This window comes from Ammospiza caudacuta, chromosome 2, assembly GCF_027887145.1.
Source record: "Ammospiza caudacuta isolate bAmmCau1 chromosome 2, bAmmCau1.pri, whole genome shotgun sequence".
In the NCBI taxonomy this organism is placed as follows: Eukaryota; Metazoa; Chordata; class Aves; order Passeriformes; family Passerellidae; genus Ammospiza; species Ammospiza caudacuta.
In genome coordinates, this window is record NC_080594.1 from 3168207 (window position 1) to 3191313 (window position 23107).

General features: G+C 40.9%; 1 protein-coding gene across 2 annotated transcripts in view; it reads left to right on the forward strand.

Annotated features, from left to right (window-relative positions):
• Positions 1–20288, forward strand: part of EPHA3 (EPH receptor A3) — a 174426-nt gene extending 154138 nt beyond the window's left edge. For both annotated transcript variants that reach the window (XM_058800095.1, XM_058800096.1), the window contains 4 exons: positions 1994–2143; positions 4094–4287; positions 15165–15320; positions 16687–20288. In XM_058800095.1, coding sequence (XP_058656078.1) covers positions 1994–2143; positions 4094–4287; positions 15165–15320; positions 16687–16792 — 606 coding nt within the window. In that variant the 3' untranslated portion in view covers positions 16793–20288. The remainder of the gene's footprint in view (positions 1–1993; positions 2144–4093; positions 4288–15164; positions 15321–16686) is intronic.
• Positions 20289–23107: the final 2819 nt, after the last annotated feature.

The window sequence follows — 23107 nt, forward strand, 5'->3', positions numbered from 1 at the left end:
TGATTTCTTTATCAGCCTCACATCTAAAACTGTAAGTGGATTTCTTGTGAAAACACGAGGCTACAGGAGAGCTTTCCTTGTTTCTTGGCTGGGCCTTGTGCTCACTGAGGGCCCCTGGACACTTGTAAAGGGAGCTTATTAATTGAGTATGATAAAAACAAAGTCATTTTTATGTTCTTGGTACTGTTCTGGAGCAGCACTGGGAATTGCGAATAAAGTTATAAAGCATGGAAAATACAATGTACTTTTTGTGACTAAAGACCATCATCCAATAGATTAATTTCCAAGAGAGAGAGAGATCAGGCTCTTCATCTGGCTTCAGTGATAAAACAGTGGTTTCAAACACTCCAGTTTATCTTCTGTGTCCTGTTTTTGCTGTGTAAATTTGGTGATCACCTGATTTTAAGGGTTGTGTGGGAAATGAAGATTTCTCTTTTGGTAGGGAGCTCTGCTAAACAGAATGGTATCCATGAAAACCATGTGCCAAGACAATCCCCTCCCTGACCTTTGCCAAGCCTCTAAGGCCTATCCAGTGACATTTTGGAGTCTGAGTCAGGACTGCCTGTGTTGTTTGTACTTAATTTAATTTATGCAATATTAGCCATGAAAATGAAGATGCTTCAGTGTAGTTAGACTGTATTTAGGTTTCTCATTAACACTAATGCCTGCATTTCTATTCTTAATCAAGCCAGTGATTCTAAAGCTAGTGATTGTACAGCTACCCTCAGTGCAGGTACAGTTCGTGGGAGTGTAGGCAAAGCAGTAAAATATTTGAATCTCTTTTTTTCTAGCTGGTTACTCAGTGGAAGTCAGAGCACTCTCTCCTCACAGAAGTTGTGAGGAGAGGTGTGTGACTGGAATATAATGGAGGTGTCAGAAGCACTGCAAAGAGCTGGTCTGGTGTGAAATCTTCAGAATATATTCTGTGCACGTTATGCAGAACTGGAAATAACTTTAAACTCTCACAGTTTTCTGTACTAAAACACATTCACTCCAGAATTGCCTTCAGGAACAAGTTCTGCACTGCTATCATTTAGAACTTAATTTTCTCATGTGTGACTCTCAAAAAGCTCTGTCGAAGCTGGCATCACCAGGAATTGTCTTTCCTCTAATTCTCACATTTTAGAAACTCAGCCTGAGATTCCTTATGTGCATTTTATTAACTTGACCTACAGCACCAAGTGGTGGCCATGACCAGAGAGAGATGTTCCCCTACCTACCATGTTAATTGTACTGGAAGCTTCAATTCTCTTCAAGTTTGGCATTTAATGGTGACTTGCTTCTCTTATGACTGTAAAAAATGTCCAAAGCCACTCTCCCAGCTGACATTTTTTCACTCTTCCCACTGCACAAGTGACTCCATCTGAATCTGACTTTCTGTCTCAGCTGGAGGCTTGGCTTTAGTGTAGTGAAGCAACATCATGGCCCCTTATTTTCTTGAATGTCCCAGAAAACCTGGTGAAGCCATGCAGGGAATTCACTTCAATGCCTTTAAATTAGCCAAATCCAGCTCTCCTGGGCTGTGCAAAAGAACCTGGGTTATAAGCAAGGACCTTGGAGTGGTTTTTTCACCTTTAATGATGTATGTGGCAGTTCCCAACATTTCATAACTGAAAATCAACCAGACTTGGTTTACCATTTACTTTTATCTGTGTGAATTATGCTACACACTCATACATGCATATATATATATATGAAATATGTATATATATGTGTGTCTATAAAGTATGTATGCTGTAATGTACTATAAATCTATATTGTAGATAGATAAATCTATGGTAAATCTAGATATCAGTAGATTTTGCACTGAAATGTGTTTTACTCTCTCTTTTGCTCTTATAGCAAATGGCAGCAGCGTTTTCCAGCTTGCACTAGTTTTTCTTACACCAATATCACGATTACTGAGAATCTCAGAGATAAAATAATCAACCACATGAAATCATATTTGTGGCAGGACAGTCAGATGGACTCTCTGGTTTTGTTTTGCTCCTAGGGGGGCAAGATTCCCATCCGATGGACGTCTCCAGAAGCCATCGCCTATCGGAAGTTCACGTCAGCCAGCGACGCCTGGAGCTATGGGATTGTCCTCTGGGAGGTGATGTCTTACGGGGAGAGACCCTACTGGGAGATGTCCAACCAGGATGTGAGTAAATTGTTGGCTTTTTGTGTTCTCAGATAAGGGATCAAGCTGTGAAAGGAGGCCAAGAGCAGGTGGCTCTGAGTTTTTGATGGTGACATGCAGTAAGGTGTGGAGATGTAAACTTGATCTCCCCGGTGAAGTAAAAGTTCCTTAGAACTTTAAAAACCCACCATATTTATTGCAGACTGTTTTGGACCTCTGAAGGAGCAGAATGGAGTATTTTATCCCATTGGTGGTTTTCTGTAAGATGATGCAAATAATTCCACTGCAATGAGGTCATTGCATTTCACATTCTTTAGCTCATTGTTAGAAAACCCTCCTAAATTTCTGTTGATCCCCTTTTGGTTCCACTCGTATAATATCCTATAGAAGTTTTCTGCAAATGTCAAATGCACAGAATAAATTGCTCTTGGCACTTGTGAAAAAGAGAAGCAAAGCATTTCTGCTAAGAGTTTAATGGAACCAAAATGCTTCTGGAAGTAATCAATGGATAAAATAGAGAAGGAGAGTGATCTGATTAGACTTCCAATACAGGTTTCTTTGTAACATTAGTAAACTGTCCAAGCCTGCAATCCAAATGATTAATGGAGCTCTCCCAGTATTTTTTAAAGATGCGTAACATTTCCCCAAAGAAGATTTTTTACTATGTCTATTTTGAGTTCTTTTTCTGTTGTTTTATTAATTTTAGATTTATTCCACAGGAGTTTCTTATGGACAAAATTTTATGGAGTGCAGTCACTCACACAAACAGATTTTCCAAGGAGATTATATATATTGTTACTAGTTCTAAGTTAAAATAAATAAGTCAGTTACATAGTTGTAGTCAAACATTTTTCTGTACTACTTTGTTAAACAAGGAAAAAGAGAAGAAAATTCCTTTTAAATGGGTACCCTTGCAACCCAAATCTCTGCAGAAAATGATGCATTTCTTTTAATTGGTAATGATTGTTTTTGTGGAGATTAATGTATCCTGTTCCGCAGACTGATATATTAGTGGAATGTCTTTAATAATATCCCATTGAAATCTAAAATTGAAGGATTAACCTATTTATGTACCTCTCCTTCATGGCTGCTTAAAGCATTAACTGTTCTCTTGTCCTTGTTCTGATTTAGAATAGTTTCTTCTGCTTCTCAATTAATTGATACAGATGAAAAGGAAAGATTAACAGACTATGGCTTTATCATTTTCTACATTGAAGTTTCTACATTGGGTTTTTTTGTTTATGGGGCAATAGATGCTGTAGGCCTGATCAAGAAGTGTTGGATTCTAGGAAAAAGGCTGGATTAAAAATCTTATGGACAACATAAATTCTAAAGTAATCTTAGTTTTGCATGTGTCCATCTGGAAAAAATACAGAAAATCTAGACAAAATTTATTAGCCTAGGCAAATTATAAGGAATTGGGCTTGCACTGCCTAGTAGAAAATGTATAGCTGAGGTAAGTTTTAAAAACATTTTGTGGCCCTGTGACATCATCCACAAGACCTTTTGTCTGTTGGTTGAGGATGGCAGTGAGGGGCATGTTGATTTTTCAGCAGGGTAGGCTGTTTTTCTTGTTGGTGTTTTGAGTTCTGCACCCACTGGAGGATGCGGAAAGGTTGTTTTTCTAAGTGTAATCAGAGGAGAGATATCCAGGACCTTTTGAAGTTTTGTATACTTAAGCAAGCTCTTGCTAACTGCGGCTTTTGTTTATGGATTTATTTCAAGTGAGTGTGAGTTTCTGAGATCCTTTCCACACACTCACCTTCTTCAAAGTCACACACTGTATCTTAACTTCCCCCTTCTGCATGCCTAATCGACTGCCTGGTTTACTTTGCAGATAAGGAGAGACAATTAGTGAATAAACACGTTTGTTTAAACACACAATGTCCACGTTAACGTTCTCACAGCTGATAAAAACCCAAGTTGCTGTAAAGTGCCTTTAAGTTTGCACAAACTTTTCTCCTTGTGCAGGTGATTAAGGCTGTGGATGAAGGGTACCGCTTGCCACCTCCCATGGACTGCCCAGCTGCCTTGTATCAGCTGATGCTGGACTGCTGGCAGAAGGACAGAAACAACAGACCCAAGTTTGAGCAGATTGTCAGCATCCTGGATAAACTGATCCGTAATCCCAGCAGTCTGAAAATAATCACCAACGCGGCGGCAAGGTGACACACTAGATCTTGCATTGCTCATGAACCTCTTTGATTCCTTCATCTCCTGTAATTAGAATTTGTTTGCACTCTTTACCACCTTCTCTCTTGAGAGAAGGATTTAATATTATTATTTTTATCATTGCTGTGGTTATTTTATTAGTGATTTGCTATTATTCATCCAATTTGTGAAAGATTTTTGTGCTAAGGATATGAAACCTACTGTAAGACTGAGCAGAGTTTTTTTTTTGAGAAAAACACAGCTGGCAGATTTGGCCATTGTGGGATTTTCCTTTTCCTTCTGCCCTTTGGTGGTGTTGTAAGTGCTTAGTATTTCATAGGTTACAGACAGCCATGTTCCTAAGTATCTTTCTGAATTGGGTCCAAATACACTTAGGCTCTTCTCTGACAAGTCATGTTAACTTTAATCATCTGAGTAATGTCTCTTTTTTTTTTTTTTTTTAGTAGTGCTCACAGACCTAAAAATGCACTTACACTCCCTCTTAGATCAATGTGTGAACTAGGAATTAATTTTCAACCTGTGCAGTGTTCGTAATTGCATTTGAAACATTCATTTTTAATCCTGGGTTTTCAACACACTCTGGAACATCATCACTATGATGAGATAAGAATTATCTCATTGAGAGAGAGCAGCTGAAGAGTGTGTTGACACCTAAGGGCATAATGAAGACGTGGTGAAAGAAGAGCTTTAGTTAAGTAGTGTTAAAGAGACTCGGTTGTACAATGCACAAAATGTCATACTCTTACTGAAGGAGTGTAAAATAATTTTTAGCATGAATGGTAGTGCCAAATCCTCTGTCAGCAAAGCAGGCAGAGTCAGAGAGAAAAGCACTCTGCTCCTCTGCTGCTTCAGAGCCGGGCCCTGGAGGGTGTTCTGTGTGTCACTGGGCAAGAGACCAGAGCCTGACACGAGGCAGGTTTCAAAAGGGAGCACAGAAAACCTTTCTGTCAGACCTCTCCTTGTGGTGCAGCACACTTCCCACCAGGGCAATTGGATGGGAAGGCTGAGGGAAATGGAGCAAAGGCAGAGGGGAGAGCTGCATTGATCCTGCAGCCTGCTGTGCGACTGCCATGGACCTTGCCTCCTCCTTCCTGGCCCGGGCTTTGTGCTGCATCCTCAGCATCACACTGGCCACTCTAATTGCCTTCTGCTGCCATGCCAGAGGGCAGAAATAGAAAAACTGGGAGGAGAAAGGCAGGCATGCTAATGGGCTCTGCTTTTAAATTTATATATTGAGAGAAGATGGCTCACACAAAATTGTGTTTGGAAAATTTTGCTTGGTGAGTGTTTAACTTGTAGGAAACTAACATGCTTACAGAAGCAATTATTTCTAGGAGGTAACAGAAAAAAACAACCAAACAAACAAAAAACAGCAACACATTTTTGGGAAAAACTCCAAACTGTTTAAACAGCATTTTCTCAGTCAAGTACATTTCTTCCAAAGACCTTGCACCACTATGTGGCAAATCACTGGTGCAAAGAATGATTTTATAGGGATGTGCTGCAGCAATCTGATGACTAAGGGAGTTGGAAATCATAACTATCTTGTTTGGGTTTGGAGACCTGATTGCAGAAACCAGGGCTGCATGTTTTTCATTCCAAACAGAAGCAAAATGTCTGTGGTCCGTCCAGCAGCAGATTTGAACTGCAACAGAGATAAAAACAGTGTGGAACCATAATTTCCAGTTGCTTGTTCATAGCCAGTAGAAGCTGATATCCTCTAGAGGGGACCAAATTCAGGCTGAGCACTGTTTCCACCTTCTGGGTTCTGTGCAGGGCCTCCACAGGGGGATATTTATTGTTCCCTTTTGTCTCTCCTGTTCCATTCTGTGCTTTGTGGCACAGAGGGTGGCAGAGGCTGCACATCCCTAGCACAGTGCCATGCTCTCAGCTCATGAGGAAGCAAGGAGGGGAGGAAGGAGGCTGCCTGCAAGGTAGGGAACCTCTCACAGCTGCTTTAGGAGAGCTCTTAGTGAAATGCTCCTCCTGCTGCTGCTTGGCTTTGATACTGAGAGGATTCCTGAGGAGGGCAACATCAAAGGTGATTTTATTCCTACTTTCCTTCCCAGTTACCCCTCCACTGCCACATCCCTGCACATTGCTAGGCAGTGCAGTGTCTCTCCATCACTGCCTGGTGACACACAGGGCACTGTGGGGTCCCAGCATGGGAGTTCCCTCTGTGGAGGAGCTTCTTGCAGCTCAGGGAATGATCTGTGATCTCTCCATCTCCTCTGTCAGTGTCTGCAGGCCAGCCCAGCCTATCCTTAAACACAGCCACAAATAAACACCAGTGAGGGGTGCTGGGCAGCCCTGTGCCATGAAATCATTGTCAAAGCAGCCTAATCTCAAACCTTAGATAGGAGCGAAAATCTGCAGCCAGCTGCACAGCCCTGTGGTGTCCTGCACCGGTGGCAGGTGACAGCCCCTGGTGCTGGTGCCAGGGACTGAGCCTGGAGGTTCAGCAGCGCTTTTTGACAGCCTGACAGAGAAAAATGAGACAGAAAAATGAGAAGTGAGGCTTAAAATGGGCTGGGGCCTTGCCATAGCCTTGTGTGCAGGAATGTGTAAGTGATACTGGAGGGCTGTGGGTCAGGGCAGCTCCTGGAGAAGGGGACACAGTGGGATCCCAGAGAGGGACAGACATCAGAGCAGGGGGAAGCACTCAGGGACTCAGCCCTGAGGGCTCTGGACAGTGCCTTGGCTGCTCTCAGTTGTTATTTGAGGCCGCAGCACTCCCACACTGCCTCTCCTCCTACCCATAATAAGCAATTAATCTAAGTTATAGAGGTCCCAGCTCTCCTCTGGCTGTGTCTGTGGTGCTACTGGAGGAATGCTAAAGCTTCATGCCCTCCATATGCTTGTAGGTGTTCAGAATATCCTCGGTCAGGGGAAAAATATTTAACCTGACGACGTCTGGTGCAGATGCAAAACCTGTCTCTTCTTACAGATTTTAGGGCTGATGTTTGTTTAAAGCAGTCACAGCACCGTTGTATCTGTTTAAAAAACATATTTCTGGAGGTGCATAGGATATCCCTGTCCTCTGGGTGCTGGTTGCTGTTAAGTGACCTCCACTGGAGGATGTGCTTGGCTGAACATCTGATTCCAGGCCACAGCCCAGGCACGTTCTGCACTAATACCTCACAGAAGAGGAGTCAGAGCCTTCAATTCCCTCCTCCCTTTAAAGTTTTCTATCCCTTCAGGCCACTCGATGGTATCTAATAATTTCTTGATTCCCGAGGGGATGTTTTTATCCTTATTGATCATGGTTTTGCAGACCATTCTACGTGCCTTTGAACCTCACACTGACAAAAGGTTTTTGTAGCCTCAGCCCAGCAAACGTTTCATAATACCTTTCCTGGTGTTGTGTTTCATCTCAGGTTCATGTACAAATTCCATTTCTATTCCTTCTAAAGTACAGAGTATGGCTGATTTCTTTCTTACCTGTCTAAATTCACTTTTTAATCAGGTGGCCACCCCGAGCTCTTGCTAATAAGACCTGCACTGGTTTTGGACACATGGGGTTTTTGTGTCCCTTAGGCAGCTCTGCAAGGGGCTGTAGGAACAGAACTCAGTGCAGCCCATGTGGTTTTCTAAAGCACAATCTCATGATATTTTTATTTGATTTATGTCTTGCTGTTCTTTCCTGTTTTCTGAACACAATGTTCATTTTTCGAACAGAGTCCTTTGGTTGTTTGGATATCTTTAGGGTGGGAGTGAGTTCATCGTTCTTCCAGTTTTGATCAATTCATTATTTTTCCTCTTGAGCTTATTGTTTTTTCAGCCCACTGTGTATTACTTCACATTTGTGAGCATTTCATACAGATACAAAGCAGATGGAAACTTTTCTCAGCTTGGGCTGGGGAGTCAGAATCACTTCACCCACCTGCAAGTGAGTTGGTGAGGCTGAAATGGCTCTTAAGCTGTTGTTTCATTCGTGTGGGGAAAAAATTGTAACTTGAGTCATGCAACTGGAAGTACTTTGTGTACACTGCAAATATGAAATGGACTCTTGAAATATTTTTTAATCCACTTAACTTTTTTCACTGATTTATATTTGTCATTTTTTTTAGATTTATGGGTTTTTAATTCTTAAATTTATGATTCTCCATTTATATGTATACATATATACATGAATATATATATATATATTTACAATGTATATTACCATTTTATGCATATGAATCTTAATCTTACATGACCATTTGAAAAAATATATTTAAAGCATAGTGTGTCATATAATATATTTAAAGCCTTTATGTGTCCCAAAGATGTCATAGTACAGTGTGATCTTGAGGTATAAGGGTTGTGACACAGGATTCAGGCAGCTCAAATGTTGGGGCTGCTTTCCCATATCTGCTTTGTGTGTTCACATCTGTGATGTAGGGGGGACTGAAGTCATTTAGTCTTCATGAAGCTATGGAACAGAGTTCCTCATTTGAAAGAAAATTGAAATTTGCTTTTAATTCCTTTAGAAATTCTGGATTTCTGCCAGGTCTCTGATTGATTGCAGAACTGACACGGAATCTGCACCAAAAAAATCCCAACCTGCTTCTGTGTTTGCTCTTGGTAGTGTGAAAGTCAGTGTCAGGTATTGCTGTTGTTGTTTTTCTTTACTGCAAGCACATATTTAGGAGAAGAGGAAATAATTGTATGGCAAGGAAGAGGAGAAGAACACCTGAAAATTCAGGATATTTCAGAAAAATCATAGCTGAAATTATTTTCATAAAGCCCAGAAAATTTAGGGGGTCAGGGTCAGTTGTTCTTCCTGATGAAAAAACATGTATGAATAATTAGTTCCTCCTATATTCATTTTCATGGTAGCAAGTTCTTTGCTACCCTGCCTTGATTTGCTTAAATTTGATGTGTAGTTTGAAACACTGGCTGGGAAATTTCCTTGAGCAATCTTTGGGAGGGCTGTTATTTGTGAGCAATTGTTTGCAAGGGTTCACTGCTAAACACCTTCAGCTTTGCTGTCTCTCATTGTGCTGCTCTCACTGCTGTCATTCTCGGACATCCAGGGGCAGCACTTACAATTTAAAATTTGCATTTAAAACTTTGCTCCTCACAAAGTTTATTTCCATTTAAAGTTTGGTAATTCAGTGGAAACACACTGCATTCTAGCTTGTTAGGATTTTTATGAAAATCAAACTCAAAAGGAGCAGTGAATAGGGCAAATAAAAAATTCAGACTTGCTTCTTTTTGTACTATAATTCAAGCCTTGTTTTTACAAAAATATTTGCAATGAAATTACTGTTTAGATTGGCTGGACACTTTGTTGAGAAGTCCCTTTTTTTCACCATTCAGGTCAGAAGGCTTCAGATGCTTGACATATAGTGCTGACCTGCTGTAATATTGTTTGTTTGCTTCTCCCTGTTAGGAACTTGCAGGATGGAAGAGAGGAGGAGATTTCAGTTTTCCTTGGATGTTGTCAGGGTCTTAACAATGGGGTTTGAGTCTGGCCAAAAGCTCTGTAGGGCAAAATTCTGTGAGGACTTTAAGCTTCATTTAAAATCCAGCAACAATCTAATCTGTGTCCTAAACCCAGACTGTTCGCTCTAAAAGAATTCAAGTAATGTAAACTTAAAACTCCAGCTCTCTCTCCGAAGCCTGCTAAACATAAAATTGTGAATATATGGAAGGAGGGGGAAAAAAAGAAACTTAACTGCAAATCACAAAATGGAATGCAGTAAATCCAACTCCTCGGTGTCTAAGCACAGTTTGGATTGAGGGGTTAGACTGAGGAGATTTTAGGGACTTCATTCAGCTTTTCAGACAGAAAAGCCCTGTCTCCACCTGATTTTCCTAGGGATCATTATTACTCACTCAGCCATTGTCCCTTCAGAGTGAGGGGTTGGAAGTGAGCAGGGCTGGCTGTTAACAGGGACAGTAAAACATCTATTTGCACTTTCACACCTCTAATTTGGTGAAATCGGGACAAGAATTTACTGGGTTGGGATTGGGTGCTCTGTAATTTACATAGAAATGCAGCTGGACCAGCGGGTGGCCTGGTGGGGAGGGGAGCTTTTGCTGTTTATTGGAATTTCCCAGGAGTTTTTAGAGCCCTCGTTAGTTGTGGTGGCAATTCCACACTGGGAATGCTGGAAAGAGGTGACAGAAGTAGAAATGCACAGTGATGCCTAAGCTTTTTATATATTTCTCGCATATTTGTAGCTTGGCAGATTGCTAATCCATGGCTGTAGTACTTTTCCTGCCCTTTCCCCCTAGATTTTGGATCACATCCCTGAAATATTGTTTAGATTAATAAAAAATCTTTATTCCAAGTAGGGGACCTACAATAAGAAGTGGGGAAACTCCAAGGGGCTGACCCAGGAGTGGGTTGCTGGGGCAGCTGAATCTCTTGTTGGATGTAGCTGTTAAATATTTAACCTTAAATTAATTAACCCCATAAAATCTTAGAAAATTGATTCTGGGTGTGCCCATCCCCACTGGGACACCTGGAAGCTTCCAGATAAAGATCTACTTTTTACTTTACTATTCCAACACTGATGCAAGGGGTTTTTCTCTTTTGATTATAGGCAACAGCAGTGCAGCCAACAGTGAGATGTAAAGGGAAGCTCTCCACAGCAAATGGTAGATTTTTAAGCATTTTGAGAGCTTTATAAAGCTATTTTCTCTGCCTGTTCTGAGGAGCTTATAGACTGTCCTAACAATAATGAGTGGTTGGCATTGAGGGTCTGTCAGCCAGCCACACATCCCAGGAAATGGCCATGTGCCTGTATTTCCTTAAAAGCACAGTTTAGGCTGGGTTATGAGGGGGAAAAAACCAAAATTCAGCAACATGCTGGGGGCTTTTTTTGCCTTTAGTGGTTTGCTGTTGGGAAGAAGTAAATGAAGGAGCATGAATACACTCAGGCATGTGATTCATTATCCCACCAAGATGCTGAAAAATAAGAGCACATTGAAAATCATGTTCTGAGGGGCAGCTGAAGGAATAGGGAAGACTGAAGGATTGACCTTTGGGGCAGTTAATTTTTTATTTGGTTATTATCCCAGTGGAAGCTGTGGTAAGTTAGGTTGTTTTGGGTTTTTTTGTATTTGGTTGTTTGGGGTTTTTTTGGGTTTGGTTTGGTTGTTTTGCCAACAATGGAGCTAGAAAACCAAAAATATTGATATTTAGAGAGGTGTACCATTTTTGCAGCCTCAACAGCATTGTTTTTTCCCTTTGGTTATTTGTGTTGCCCCTTTTGATTTCTCCAGCTCTCCTTTCACTCCAAGGAACAGCCCACAACATGATTATTTGGAGAGTATGAAAACAACCCTGGAAGGCCCTTGGGAAAAGCCCGTGTGCCCCCTTTAAGGAGTGAATTGTAATTTAGGGACTAAATTACCAATTCTGCTCAGAGCATGTTAAAAATGGGCATGAAGAGATGGAACTCCAAAGATTTTTATCTTTAAGGTCCAGGGATAATCAAGTAAACAGAATAACTCTACTTCTCCTTGGCATGTCATTTATTTACTAGTTTTCTGTTGATACACATGCATGCATATGACTCTGATTGCTACAGAAGATAAAACTGAAATTTGCTTTCTGTGCCACCTTTGGTTTTGGGGTTATTTTTCTCTTGAAATAAAATTCTTGTTAGACCCCAACTCTGTGCTTCAGCTCACCGTAGTCATAAAGCCTGTAGGATCTGAGTTCCAACCAGGCTCATTGGGAGCAATTTCACTATACTAAATCAGCTTTTAATTACCTAAAATTTGCCACAGGAAATTACTTTATGTTTTTGGGGACTTTTTAAAAATCCTTTCCTCTTTAAAAGAAATTGACTGTGGAAAGGAAAGTCCAGATTTAAAAAACTGAAGGTTGGTTGTGCTGTTTGGAGGAAAGGATGGATAGAGAGAGGCTCCTACAGTACAAAGTCTGGCATTGTGTGTGCACAGCTCCTCTGTGTATTTGCAGAAGAAGTGGCAGGACATTTTCATTTTCTTTGTCTCAGTTCCTGGATTTTACAAGTTAGTTTGTCTCTTTTTCTCCCCAGACAGCGGCCAACCAGAGGTGAGATTTTCATGCTGTATTGGGAAGGGTTCTGATGATGTTTTCTGTGTTTTTTCTTGCTAGCGCAGCAAAATTTTCCCTCTGTTGTTTCAAAAAGCTGTGCTAATGGCAATACACCATAGTGCAGATGGCTCAAAGGTTAATTCCAACTGTTAGACTAATGGACACATCCAGAGAAAGCCTCCAGCCACGGGATGTTTTGTAACTGGCATCTCACTGTTCAATTTGTCTCTCCAAACTGAGTCTTGCTGTTTGTTGGGGTTTTTTTAGGGCACCACATGTCAGTAAATACAACTTTGTAGGTGTAGTAGATACGACAACAGTCAGGGTGAACAGGACAGAAAATCTCGCCATGACTGTCAAAAGATGATATGAGAGGGTGTATCATAGTTAGTCAGAGCAACAAAGTGAAAAGAGTTAAAGAAAGGAAAAAGAAAATAAAAAAGGAGGGGAGAGAACAAAAGATGGAGAGAAATGTTCTATTTCACTTCCCCTGAGCAAACATGTAATTTCCATGATTTCTTTTTAATGACTCTCTCCTGAAGCTGGTAGGTACTGATTTATGAAAAGCTGTAGAGGATCAGGTGGAGCCCTGCAGGACGTCGTTTACAGCTGCACGGACTGCAGCCCGTCTAATTTGTCTGCTAAAGTGTGAGCTCATGGCACACATCACCCAGACCATAAATTCCCTGGTCAGCCCTTCTGTCTAGGGGCTGGGGCAGGGGGAAAAGCCTGCCAGGGTGTGCAGATGCTCTGCAAGCCCAGCTTTCCCCTGGTGCACACGAGGAGACAGCGCAGGCTCTTCGCAGCGAGGCGAATTCCTGCTCATTGATAAACAGTCCAGATGTCCTCTCTGAGGAGGAAAGTAACTAATTTCTGTTTGGAGTCCTGCAAGAAGAAAAATGATGCTTTACAGTGCTGGTTACTCTGAGGTCACTCGCATTAAAATTAGGTCATATTTTTTGTCATGATGATACTTTGATCCAAGTAATAAACATAAAGGCTCTTTTGGGCCACTCTAATTCCTAATCCTAGAGACCTGTTCTATTTCAACTTGTTTATACTTTTTCTTTTTTTCATTAGTGATTCTTGAGTCAGACCTTGTTTTATTAGACTTAAGTTAAAAAGGTGTACTAAGCTGGGGAAAAAAAATCTGTGCTTTATCACTAAGAACACTTCATAAATACTCTTAATTAATATCTTGGGATTCCAGCCACTGTACCCAGAAAACTATAAATAAAAAACCATTGGCTCTTCACAGGACAAACAGTAGTCAGTGAAATTCAGGCCTTACAGCTACTGATTAAAACTATCTTGGGCCTGATTATCAAACTGAGCCTTTAAAGCTGGGTGTCATGTAGGTGTCTAAGATTTGGTTTCACCATGGCACCAGCACATGAAGTGAGCTGCTGTTCTGGGGGCAGAGCAGGTTTCTGTGTCTTCTGTTGCTTTTCTTTCCATGGGTGGTTGTTCCCAGCCTGTGAAGTCCAGAGTTGGTGCCAGTGGTCACAGTCCTGGCTGGGCTCTGAGGGAAGGGAGCCAGGCAAAAGCTGGGACATCTCAGCTCCTCTGGGACCTGGTGAAAACTGATTGTGTGTGTTTGGAGTTAAGATTTTCAAGCATCCAAGTAGCTCTTTAATTATGCCTAGCATTCCCAGAAGGGAAAAAATACTATATTAACTTTCTGAGCCTGAGAGAAATCAGCTGATTGATAACAATCAAAGTGAAAGGAGCTGTTTAAGATGTGGCCAATACTAAAAATCATTGCTCTTTTTTTTCAAAAGTGAAAGGTAAAAGTCTCGATGTAACTACTGTTACTTATGTAACTGATGTGGTATCCCCTGACTCCAGGGCAAGTCAGGTGTACTGCAAGGACGTGATGTTGTAGTGCTGCTGATTTTGGTGAAATTTAAGACATATTGGAATTGAGAAGGATTTGGAATTTCTAGGCTTCTTATGAGGTTAAAATCATTATGTTTAAATATGTGGTTCTCTTGGTGCCTTTAGAATCTCCTCCTATTTATGTTGGTTCCATTGATGAACAGAGATGACTTGGGTTTGGAGAGAAGAGTGTTTTTACAGCCCAGTTCAGTTCTCCAGTTCCAGCAGCTGTCACCTACCTGTTACACTGTGCAATCACTGCCTTTAAATTATGCTGTCAGTCCAGCCACCTCTCATTTTCACTGCTTTCAGGGACAAAAGTCACTTCAAATGGGCTCAGCAGCAGTAGTCAGACTCCTGTGCAGGTTGCTAGAGAGAAAAAAAATCCTGGGGCAGAAAATAGACTGTGAAGTTGCAGAGATAACTGCTTTGAACATTCTCTAGTTCAGTCTCAGGCACAGCACAGCCAAGCACATGCTTGGCTTTAAGCCTGAAATAAAACAAGAAAAATAAGGTACTTTGCATGTTGTTAAAGCTTCTAATGTAGTAGGATTTTTCAGTGGGCCACAATATTCTGAACATTTGATATGACCAAATTCTACCAACACACTCAGCTTGGAGCCTGGAGTGTGCATTGTCCATGTGATGTTTGGGACTAGGTGAATCACATAAATGTAATCTAATTTAGTCTTTGTTAACATTAATTTGGGAGGTGGCAATGCACTTTGTGAATGTTGCAGTGATTTAAACACAGGCATGGGAAGCTGGTGCTGTTCAGCAGGATGATTGCACAGCATTTGTCAGAGCTGCCAGCTCCAGTTTCTTGGTGGCCCCAGCAGCTGAGAACTCCCACAGATAAACAGCAAAGCCACATCCAGCCTGGATGCTCCTGCCACTGCTGAGTTTAGACACAAAATAAAGCTGTGTTTCTCCCTGCTCCCTAAATTCCATTGCATGATTCTTTCATTTCAGGCCATCAAATCTCCTCCTGGACCAAAGCAGCGTTGACATCTCAGCCTTCCGCACTGCGAGTGATTGGCTCAATGGATTCCGGACAGGGCAGTGCAAGGACATCTTCACTGGGGTGGAGTACAGCTCCTGTGACACCATAGCCAAGATTTCCACTGAGTAAGTTGCAGCCTGATGTGGGTTTTCATCACAGCTACAAGTTCAAACATAAGCACTTTTATATGGTGTTCCCAATTCTTAGCTAAAAATTTCTTACATTTAAAGAGACAAATGGGAGTTATTTGTTGTAGTTGAAATGGCCTTGAAGGAAATCTGTGTCTGGTGACTGTGTGAAGGCCACGGTCCCACAGCTTTTTCTCACTAAATACAAGGAAATTCCCAATTTCTTCCAATAGAGTAGCACCATGCATCATCTGGTACACTAGCATCACTTCCTTTCACTGAAGTTTCTCTGTTGATTCTTTAAATTCTGTATTTTACATGGGAGTTTCTCTACAGCTGGCACATTACCAATCTTTCCCTTTATTGCCCATCCCATATTCCACCAAACCAGGTAAAGGGGCAAATTCTTTGTAGCTGTTTTCCTCCTCCATGCTAATAATTACTCAGGAGCTGAACTCCCTCCTGCTGTGCTTGGAAGTGAGCAAATGGCAAGTTTATTACATTCTAAATGCAATCCATCTTTGTTCTAGTGACAAGTAAGAGTAGGGTTATGTTCTTTCTGCACCTGAAAAGGCATCAAGTACAGTTAAAATTTTAATGCCAAAGGAAATCTTAATTCCCAGTTTGGCTGGCTGGATGCACAACAAGTTATGGAGAAGTATGCGGTAGCTGTGCTACCAACAATTAAACACATCAATGCCATTAATTAGTGTATTACTGCATCTATTAAAAGGGTGCTAATTGCTTTGTGTAACAATTACCCTTTGGGGACAGTGTAGAAATCCCCTAGGAATGCCCAATTTCCTGTGAGCCCCTAGTTAATTAGCCCTGCACAGGTGTTAAAGCACCTCTGTGTTGCACAAGGAACAATGAGGCTGAGATCCTGGACAGACAGGAGGGGAGAACCAGGGGAGGAAAGCTTGGCCATGGATTCCTTCACCTCAGTGCTGATAGCAGAGCTCAGAGGACCTTTCACAGGCCAGTGATGTGTGAGCACTGCCCAGGAAGAGACATTGGTGGGGATGGAGGTGTTAGAGAGGCTCAGCTGATCCAGCAGTGACCCCCTTGCCCCAAAACCCCAAACCCCAGTGCTTGCATCACTGGAGAACGATTTCATTGCCTTTTCTTCCATGTTTTCCTCCACAACAAGGCTAAATGAGCTTTGACTAATTTTTTGCAGGCCACTCATGTTTTCAGGCAGTTGCTCTATGTTTCTTTGCAGCAGGGCTTGTGTTTCAGCATTATCCCTGTACCTGGAGGTTCCTGAAGTGCAGCACTGTGAGATGGGCAGGTTCATTGTGTTTGCTGGGATCAGAGCTGTGAAATTCAGTGTCCTCACTCACACACCTCCTCTTTTTTCTAGTGACATGAAGAAAGTTGGTGTTACAGTGGTGGGCCCTCAAAAGAAGATTGTCAGCAGTATCAAAGCTCTAGAAACTCATACAAAGAACAGCCCTGTTCCTGTGTAAGGTACCAAAATGATGTTGCTCAGGAGAGGAAAACAAAAAAGGAGCAAAGTTGCATCACAGGTGAAAAGTGATGGCTGACAAACGGCAGAATTTAAAGGAGATCTTGGCAACAGCTTGGGAAACACAATGTTGAAATTTCAAACCCACAAGACACTCAAATACTGAGTATAAATGCCTTAAAAATAGGAGCAAACTTGTTTTCTATCTGTTAATCCTAAAGGGTGGGTGCTCTTGACTGACTGTTAATGCAGATAGTAAATATCAAAAGAAAAAAAAAACACATATGAAAAATCCTTCCAAGTAAAAACCAGTGTTACTAAAACTTAGAGCCATTTGAATATTAAGTGACTGAATAACAGAAAAAAACCATGGACATAAAAGCTGTGTATTTGATCTATACAGCAAACAAGAAGAAAGAAAGACTTGCAGTATTTTTATACAGAAGAGATCTGTAACAGGTATTTTATTTCTTTAAAAGCAAGGAAAATAGAGGACTATACCTCACAACCTGTCTGGCCATATTTACTATAATGTCATTGTAACATGCTATTTCAGCTTCAGGAAGGAACACAGAAATAAAGTTTGTAGTGACTTTGAGTTAGTTGACAAAAAATTTTCACCATTATGTTAGCTTCCCTGTGTTCATTTAAATAGAAACAAGTCTTAATTTTTAAAAGGCTTATTTATTTTCTTGGTTTGTTTTTTTCCATTATTGTTTATATTTATGCTTATGTACCTTAACCTGGCTGTATTATTGCCAAGTGCCAAATTTTATCCAAACTTCATTGGTTCAACCTGAGAAATTGTCTGAGGGTTAGTTACTAGATGATTTTATACTCATAGCATCATGCATGAAATACAGAAGGAAAGAAAGGTGGTTTTTTTCCAGCACTGACACTATGAAAAGCATCTGGACTTTTTTTGGCAAATGAGATTTCTTCCATTTGCTGTGAGTGGTGTTTTCATCCAGGCTGGGGTTTTGTCAGTGGTGTGTGCATTGATCTTTAGATCAGGATCTGCCCCAAACAGGACATCCCATTTCTTACCCCAGGGCTGCTTTCCTGTCACAATAATTTCCTTTTTCTGGGATGGTGTTCAGGTGAGAGATCTGCCAAGAAAATAGAAAAGAGGGCCAGGGTTTATTGCATCCTGCTTTAACTGATGATGCTTTTTTGAGTTCCCTGGGAACTTGTTTAAAGGGATGACTTGAGCTGTGAGGGGAGGCTTTGGTGTGGAAGTTTACACATGCCTGAGCTAGAAACCCCCCTGCAGAGGCACTGCCATCCTGTAGGGGACCTGAATTTTTGGCACAGCTTCAGTGGGTACCTGTCCTTTGAAAGAAAGCAAAAGGGAGCCCAAGTCCAGGAGAACATTGACATCTCCCATTGGAAAAAGGAGACTGGAAGGTGGATTTTGGGGGCCCTCCACCATTTTTAGCATCTTCCAAAGAGCTTCCCAACTCCTAAGTTTTTGCTCTGGAGCACATCAGTCCCAGTTCTGAGCAGACACCACTCTTTGCTCTGAAAACGAGTGGTTTAAAACATAGTGGGAGCCATTTCTTGTGCTTCTTAATGCTGTAGGTGTGATGCCAGGCACACAGAGAGCAGGCCTTGGTCACTAGGGGAAACCATTCTGCTTCCCAACTTGACATTCTGGAATACAGACTTGATTCTGATGACGATGAATCCCTAAAAATTCAAGACTGTGTGAGAGGCAGATGAAAAAATGGCTCATTGTGTTTTCTCTGTGCATGCAAAAGCAGGTGACCACTTGTGCTTCCTTCTGCTGGCTTGGGTTTGGAAGCTCCTTGGTATGTAAGTGAGGAAAGAATCACTTTCTAGGATTTGTGGGACTGGAACTGTTCTGCATGAATCCAGGACTTAAAAAATGTCCAGGCACAGCATTTATCACACATTGCTAGAAGAAGTGTTAGAGGCTTTTTCATGAGTGCTGGTAGTGAGCATGCTGTAAAGGACTGGGTTTGAAACACACAGCATAATAATTAGTAATTCTCTCTGAAAGAGAAGTGAATGGGTTTTAAAATTGAAATTTGAAAATGGAAGAAAGGTGAAGTGAAGCACTTAAGCAGTAAAGAACACTTCCCCTTATCTGCCCCAATCTATCATGGAATGCAGCAAGCTGGACAGAAAAGCTGTTTTGTGTTGCTTAGTTCATTCAGAATCCATCTTTACTTCGGGTTGAGATTGCTCTAAATCAGACACTGTTGGTGAATTTAAGCCACCAAAACCCAGTGGCAAACAATGTCTGTGTGGGGACAGCTTTTTGTGGCATTTCTCCTCAGCTTCACCCTGCTGCTGGAGTGTGGGGATGAGGGGCTGGGGTGGGGAGCTGACCTCTGGGAGATGCTCCTGGAGACACAGACCCAGTCCTTAGAGTTTTAGACACTTGAAAACTTTGCACCAACCACCCTCAGTTTCCTCCTGTCGTGTTCTTGCCCACTGTTCAGGCATGCTCAGCATAAAAGATCCAATCTCACCGAGGGGAAACAAAATGAAGCAGCTGGGTTTTGCTTTTCTTTGCTGTTAGGAGCTGAGAGTTTTTAAAGCCCATTTGGTTTTCTCTCCCTGTCAGAAGTTGATTTGTACTGTAAGTGGCCTCTGTTGCAAGCATCCTGTACTCCCTGTCCCCCTGTACATATGTAAACATAGCAGTGTACAATTCTTCAGTGTGGAGTAGAGAAATAGAGGTCGTGTGGCCATCTGCCTGTACAGGTTATGGACATCCAGCAAAATGCAAACTGCTCATAAAATGACACGCCATATTATTGGGTTTGTATCTTTCAATATAGTTTCCATTTTATTTATTTCTGTTAACATAATCTAGTTTTTGTGCTGTAACTTAGCATCCAATAAGCAATTGTATAGATGTGATTTGATTGGCAATATGTATTTACTTTAACTTGTATTTCAAAAGCATTACTTACTTATTTAGATTATATATTGTGCAATTGTAGATGGCCTCTTACTAATGTAAAATGATTTGTAGTGGAAACATTTATATTTTTATAATAAACATAATGAAAGTATTTTTTACATACTGAAATACTGAGGTGATTGCTTGGAGGACAAAGTAAATTTATTTGATTAGTGTGATAAAATTGTAATTAAATATGGATAAATTCTGAGTGTTAAAGCATGGGTCTGGAGTGAAAGCTAGATATTACCTATATTATCTATTGAAAGAAACAAGCAGTGCAGGTTTTAACTAAACAGACCAGCATTTGTGCAAAACTGACTTACATCAGTCAAAGACTTTACTTTCTCCATGGATACTGGAAAACATCATCTTCTACAGCCTGCCTATGGGATATTGAAAAAAGCTGTCACTTATTTTATTTTTGTGTCAAGTATTTCCAAACTTTTGCTTTCTTTCCTCCCTCGCCAGTGGACCTATTTTCATCTTATTAATATGTTGAATCCAGTCAAAGATGTACTTTTCAACAAAATAAAATAGCCCACCACGTACTGTAACTTCACCCCATGATCATTTCTTGCCTCTGAGTACCTGTATTAGATAATATTTTGCCCCTGTTTTGTTATGTCCCTGCCATGTTGTTTCTGTGTGCTTCACCCAAGTACAGGGTCTTTGGAAATGCCAACATACACAACTCAGGAATCCTCTTCCTAGGAAAATAGGAATGGTTTTGATGCTTGCCAGTTTCTTGAATTTTGCAGGTTCTTTCTGTACCATAACTGATTTTGCATGCTTTTGTATACTACTCTGCTTACTGGTGCAAAACAATGAATGATATACCTGTCCTGGAGTCTGTAAGTTGATAAAATTTATGAATGTGGATGTAGCATACTTCTTTTTTGGGGTGGGGGTGGCATTCCGTCTTGGTGTGTTCAACAGAAAGGGGAATCACAGAAAAAGTCACCCAGAGCTGGATTTGTCCTTAAATGACCACAGCTGGACTGGAAGCCCCTTGTCCTTCCTGCCGCCAGAATGCTTCATGCTGTGGTGGATCAATAGTGTCATTTTACCTTCCAAACAGGGGGTTTGATGCTGTGCTCGAGCACCAGGGCTCTGATGGGATCTACTCCATGCAGGTAATGGCGCAAACCATTTTCTCTGTGAATAGGTTTCACCTCAGCAGTTGTGTCAGCCCAGCTTGTGTCTATCCCTGTGGCATTGCTGGTACATTATATTTGCTCTGGAGCCTAGAGGTGGCTATTGGTGTTTTTATTGCTTTTACCGTGAAATGGTATTCATTTGATTAATGAATGTAGCCAGCTCTGGAAGGGCAGCAGGATGCACTCACTTAACAACAGCAGGACAAGGAACTGCCTGGCAGCCCCCAGAATCCCAGAATGTGCTGATTTGGAAGGGACCCATCAGGATCGTCGAGTCTGGAGAGGTAAATTGCTGATAATCACTTCCATAAATTCAATATGCCTGCCAGGGTTTTTTAGTGCTGCCCAAGTGGTGTTTTTCCAGGAGGATGCCCAGACCCAGATATCTGCGCCATTAAAAGCCCAAGCAGTGCCAAGTGAAATCAGAGCATTATTTCTGCTGTCTCACACGTGCCACTCCTGTTAATTCATGTGGATATCCATGCTATTGGCTTCCTTTCATTTTCTGAGCTGCTCTAATGCCTCAGTTCCTTTCCCAACCACCACTGCCTGGTCAGTAATTCCCTGTTTAATGGGTGTGCACTCAGTTCCTTTTTCAGTCCTTGGTTCAGTCCTTTGGGATTCCTTAATGAATTTTTCTTTCCCAATTAAAAAAAAAAATATTTATTTTAGAGATATTTCCCTCAGCTTTGATTTATTCCCATATACAAACAGGCACATGGTGTTCATGAAGGTTACTCATGCAAAGGTGAACAGCACAAAACACAAAGAGCAGCTTTCCCTTGGCTTCCTCATGATCCTTTTCAGATGGCCAGAGAACCTCTGGTAAATGAAGAGTACTCAGTACATGGGATTTTTCAGCTCTCTCTGCTTTCACATTAAAATGATTTCATAATAGCCCATATTTCCCCAGTTAGCTCATGAGAATGTCAAGGGGGACAGCACCAGAAGTCTTAGTAAAGACAAGATAAATCACATCCACTACTTTTTAGATTATCCTGCCACAGAAATAAATTAGATGAGTTTGACAGGATTTGTTTATTCTTGACAAATCTGAGTTGGTTTCTTAAGACCTTGAATCCTCCAGCTGCTATATATATATATATATATATATATATATATGTAAAATCTTTCTGGGTATTTGAGGTAAGCATACCTGCTCTGGAATTGCCGGGCTCTGCTTTTCTCCTCTATTTAAAGCTCAGGATGATCTTGGCTCCAGGATTTCGCCAAGAGAATAGCCAGTACTTGGACCAGTCCCTTTTTGCTATAATCTATGCTATAAATAAACAATAAATATAAAATATATAAATATAAAATATAAATACATAATAAATGCTATAAATTCCACAGACTCTGAAATCCTGAACGCATCAATCACTTTTGACTGTTAAGATTTCTAATTATGAAACAGAAATTAAATGCATCCGGAAAAATATTTTAGTGCATGACCAGATTCTGCTTTGAATTTTTGCCATCAAGCAATGACTTAGAGTCATCATTAAGGGATGATTTGGTTAGCAAATTTCATTATGTACTTTTAATTAGATTCAGCAACTAAGGTTCATCACTGATATATCAATTTGAAGGTAGTTGAGGTTTATTAGAAATCTTTCAATTCACTCTATTGCTCTCCATGTAAGGGGAGAAATATCCTTTATCTCCTCTCCTCTTTTATCCAGTAGTCTTAGAAAGCTCAGATTTTAAGTTTCTTCAGTAAAGTGAGTGTCTATTCATCATGGATTTGTAATTAATACTGAGTTTAGCTTCTAGCCCTTTAAAGAAGTGTATGTTTGCAAGAGAATGTGAAATAACCAGAGCTTTTTATTCTTAATTTTTGGGGATTTAGGGAAGCAGGCTTCTTTGGCTTCTCCTGCCTCAGGGCATGTAAGGACCAAAAAAAAAAGTGTGTTTAGTCTCAATGTGTTCATGGGAGCGTAGAGTAAAACATTTTATTTTAAGGCACTGAGATGAAATGAAGCCAGTAAAAAACATATAAATACTAAACCCTATTTGTTTAAATGAAAAACTAAAAATTAAAAAACCATGAAGGTCTGGTAGTTTTGCACCGTAGTCTGACCAGGGATTCAAATAAACATCTCTGATGTCAATTTTCTTGTCCTTCCCCCTCCCCACCCAGCAGGAAATTGTCCTTATGTGTTGTTTACATTTTATTTGAAATTTATTTTCATTTTATCGGAAGGATTTTATTTTCACGGGC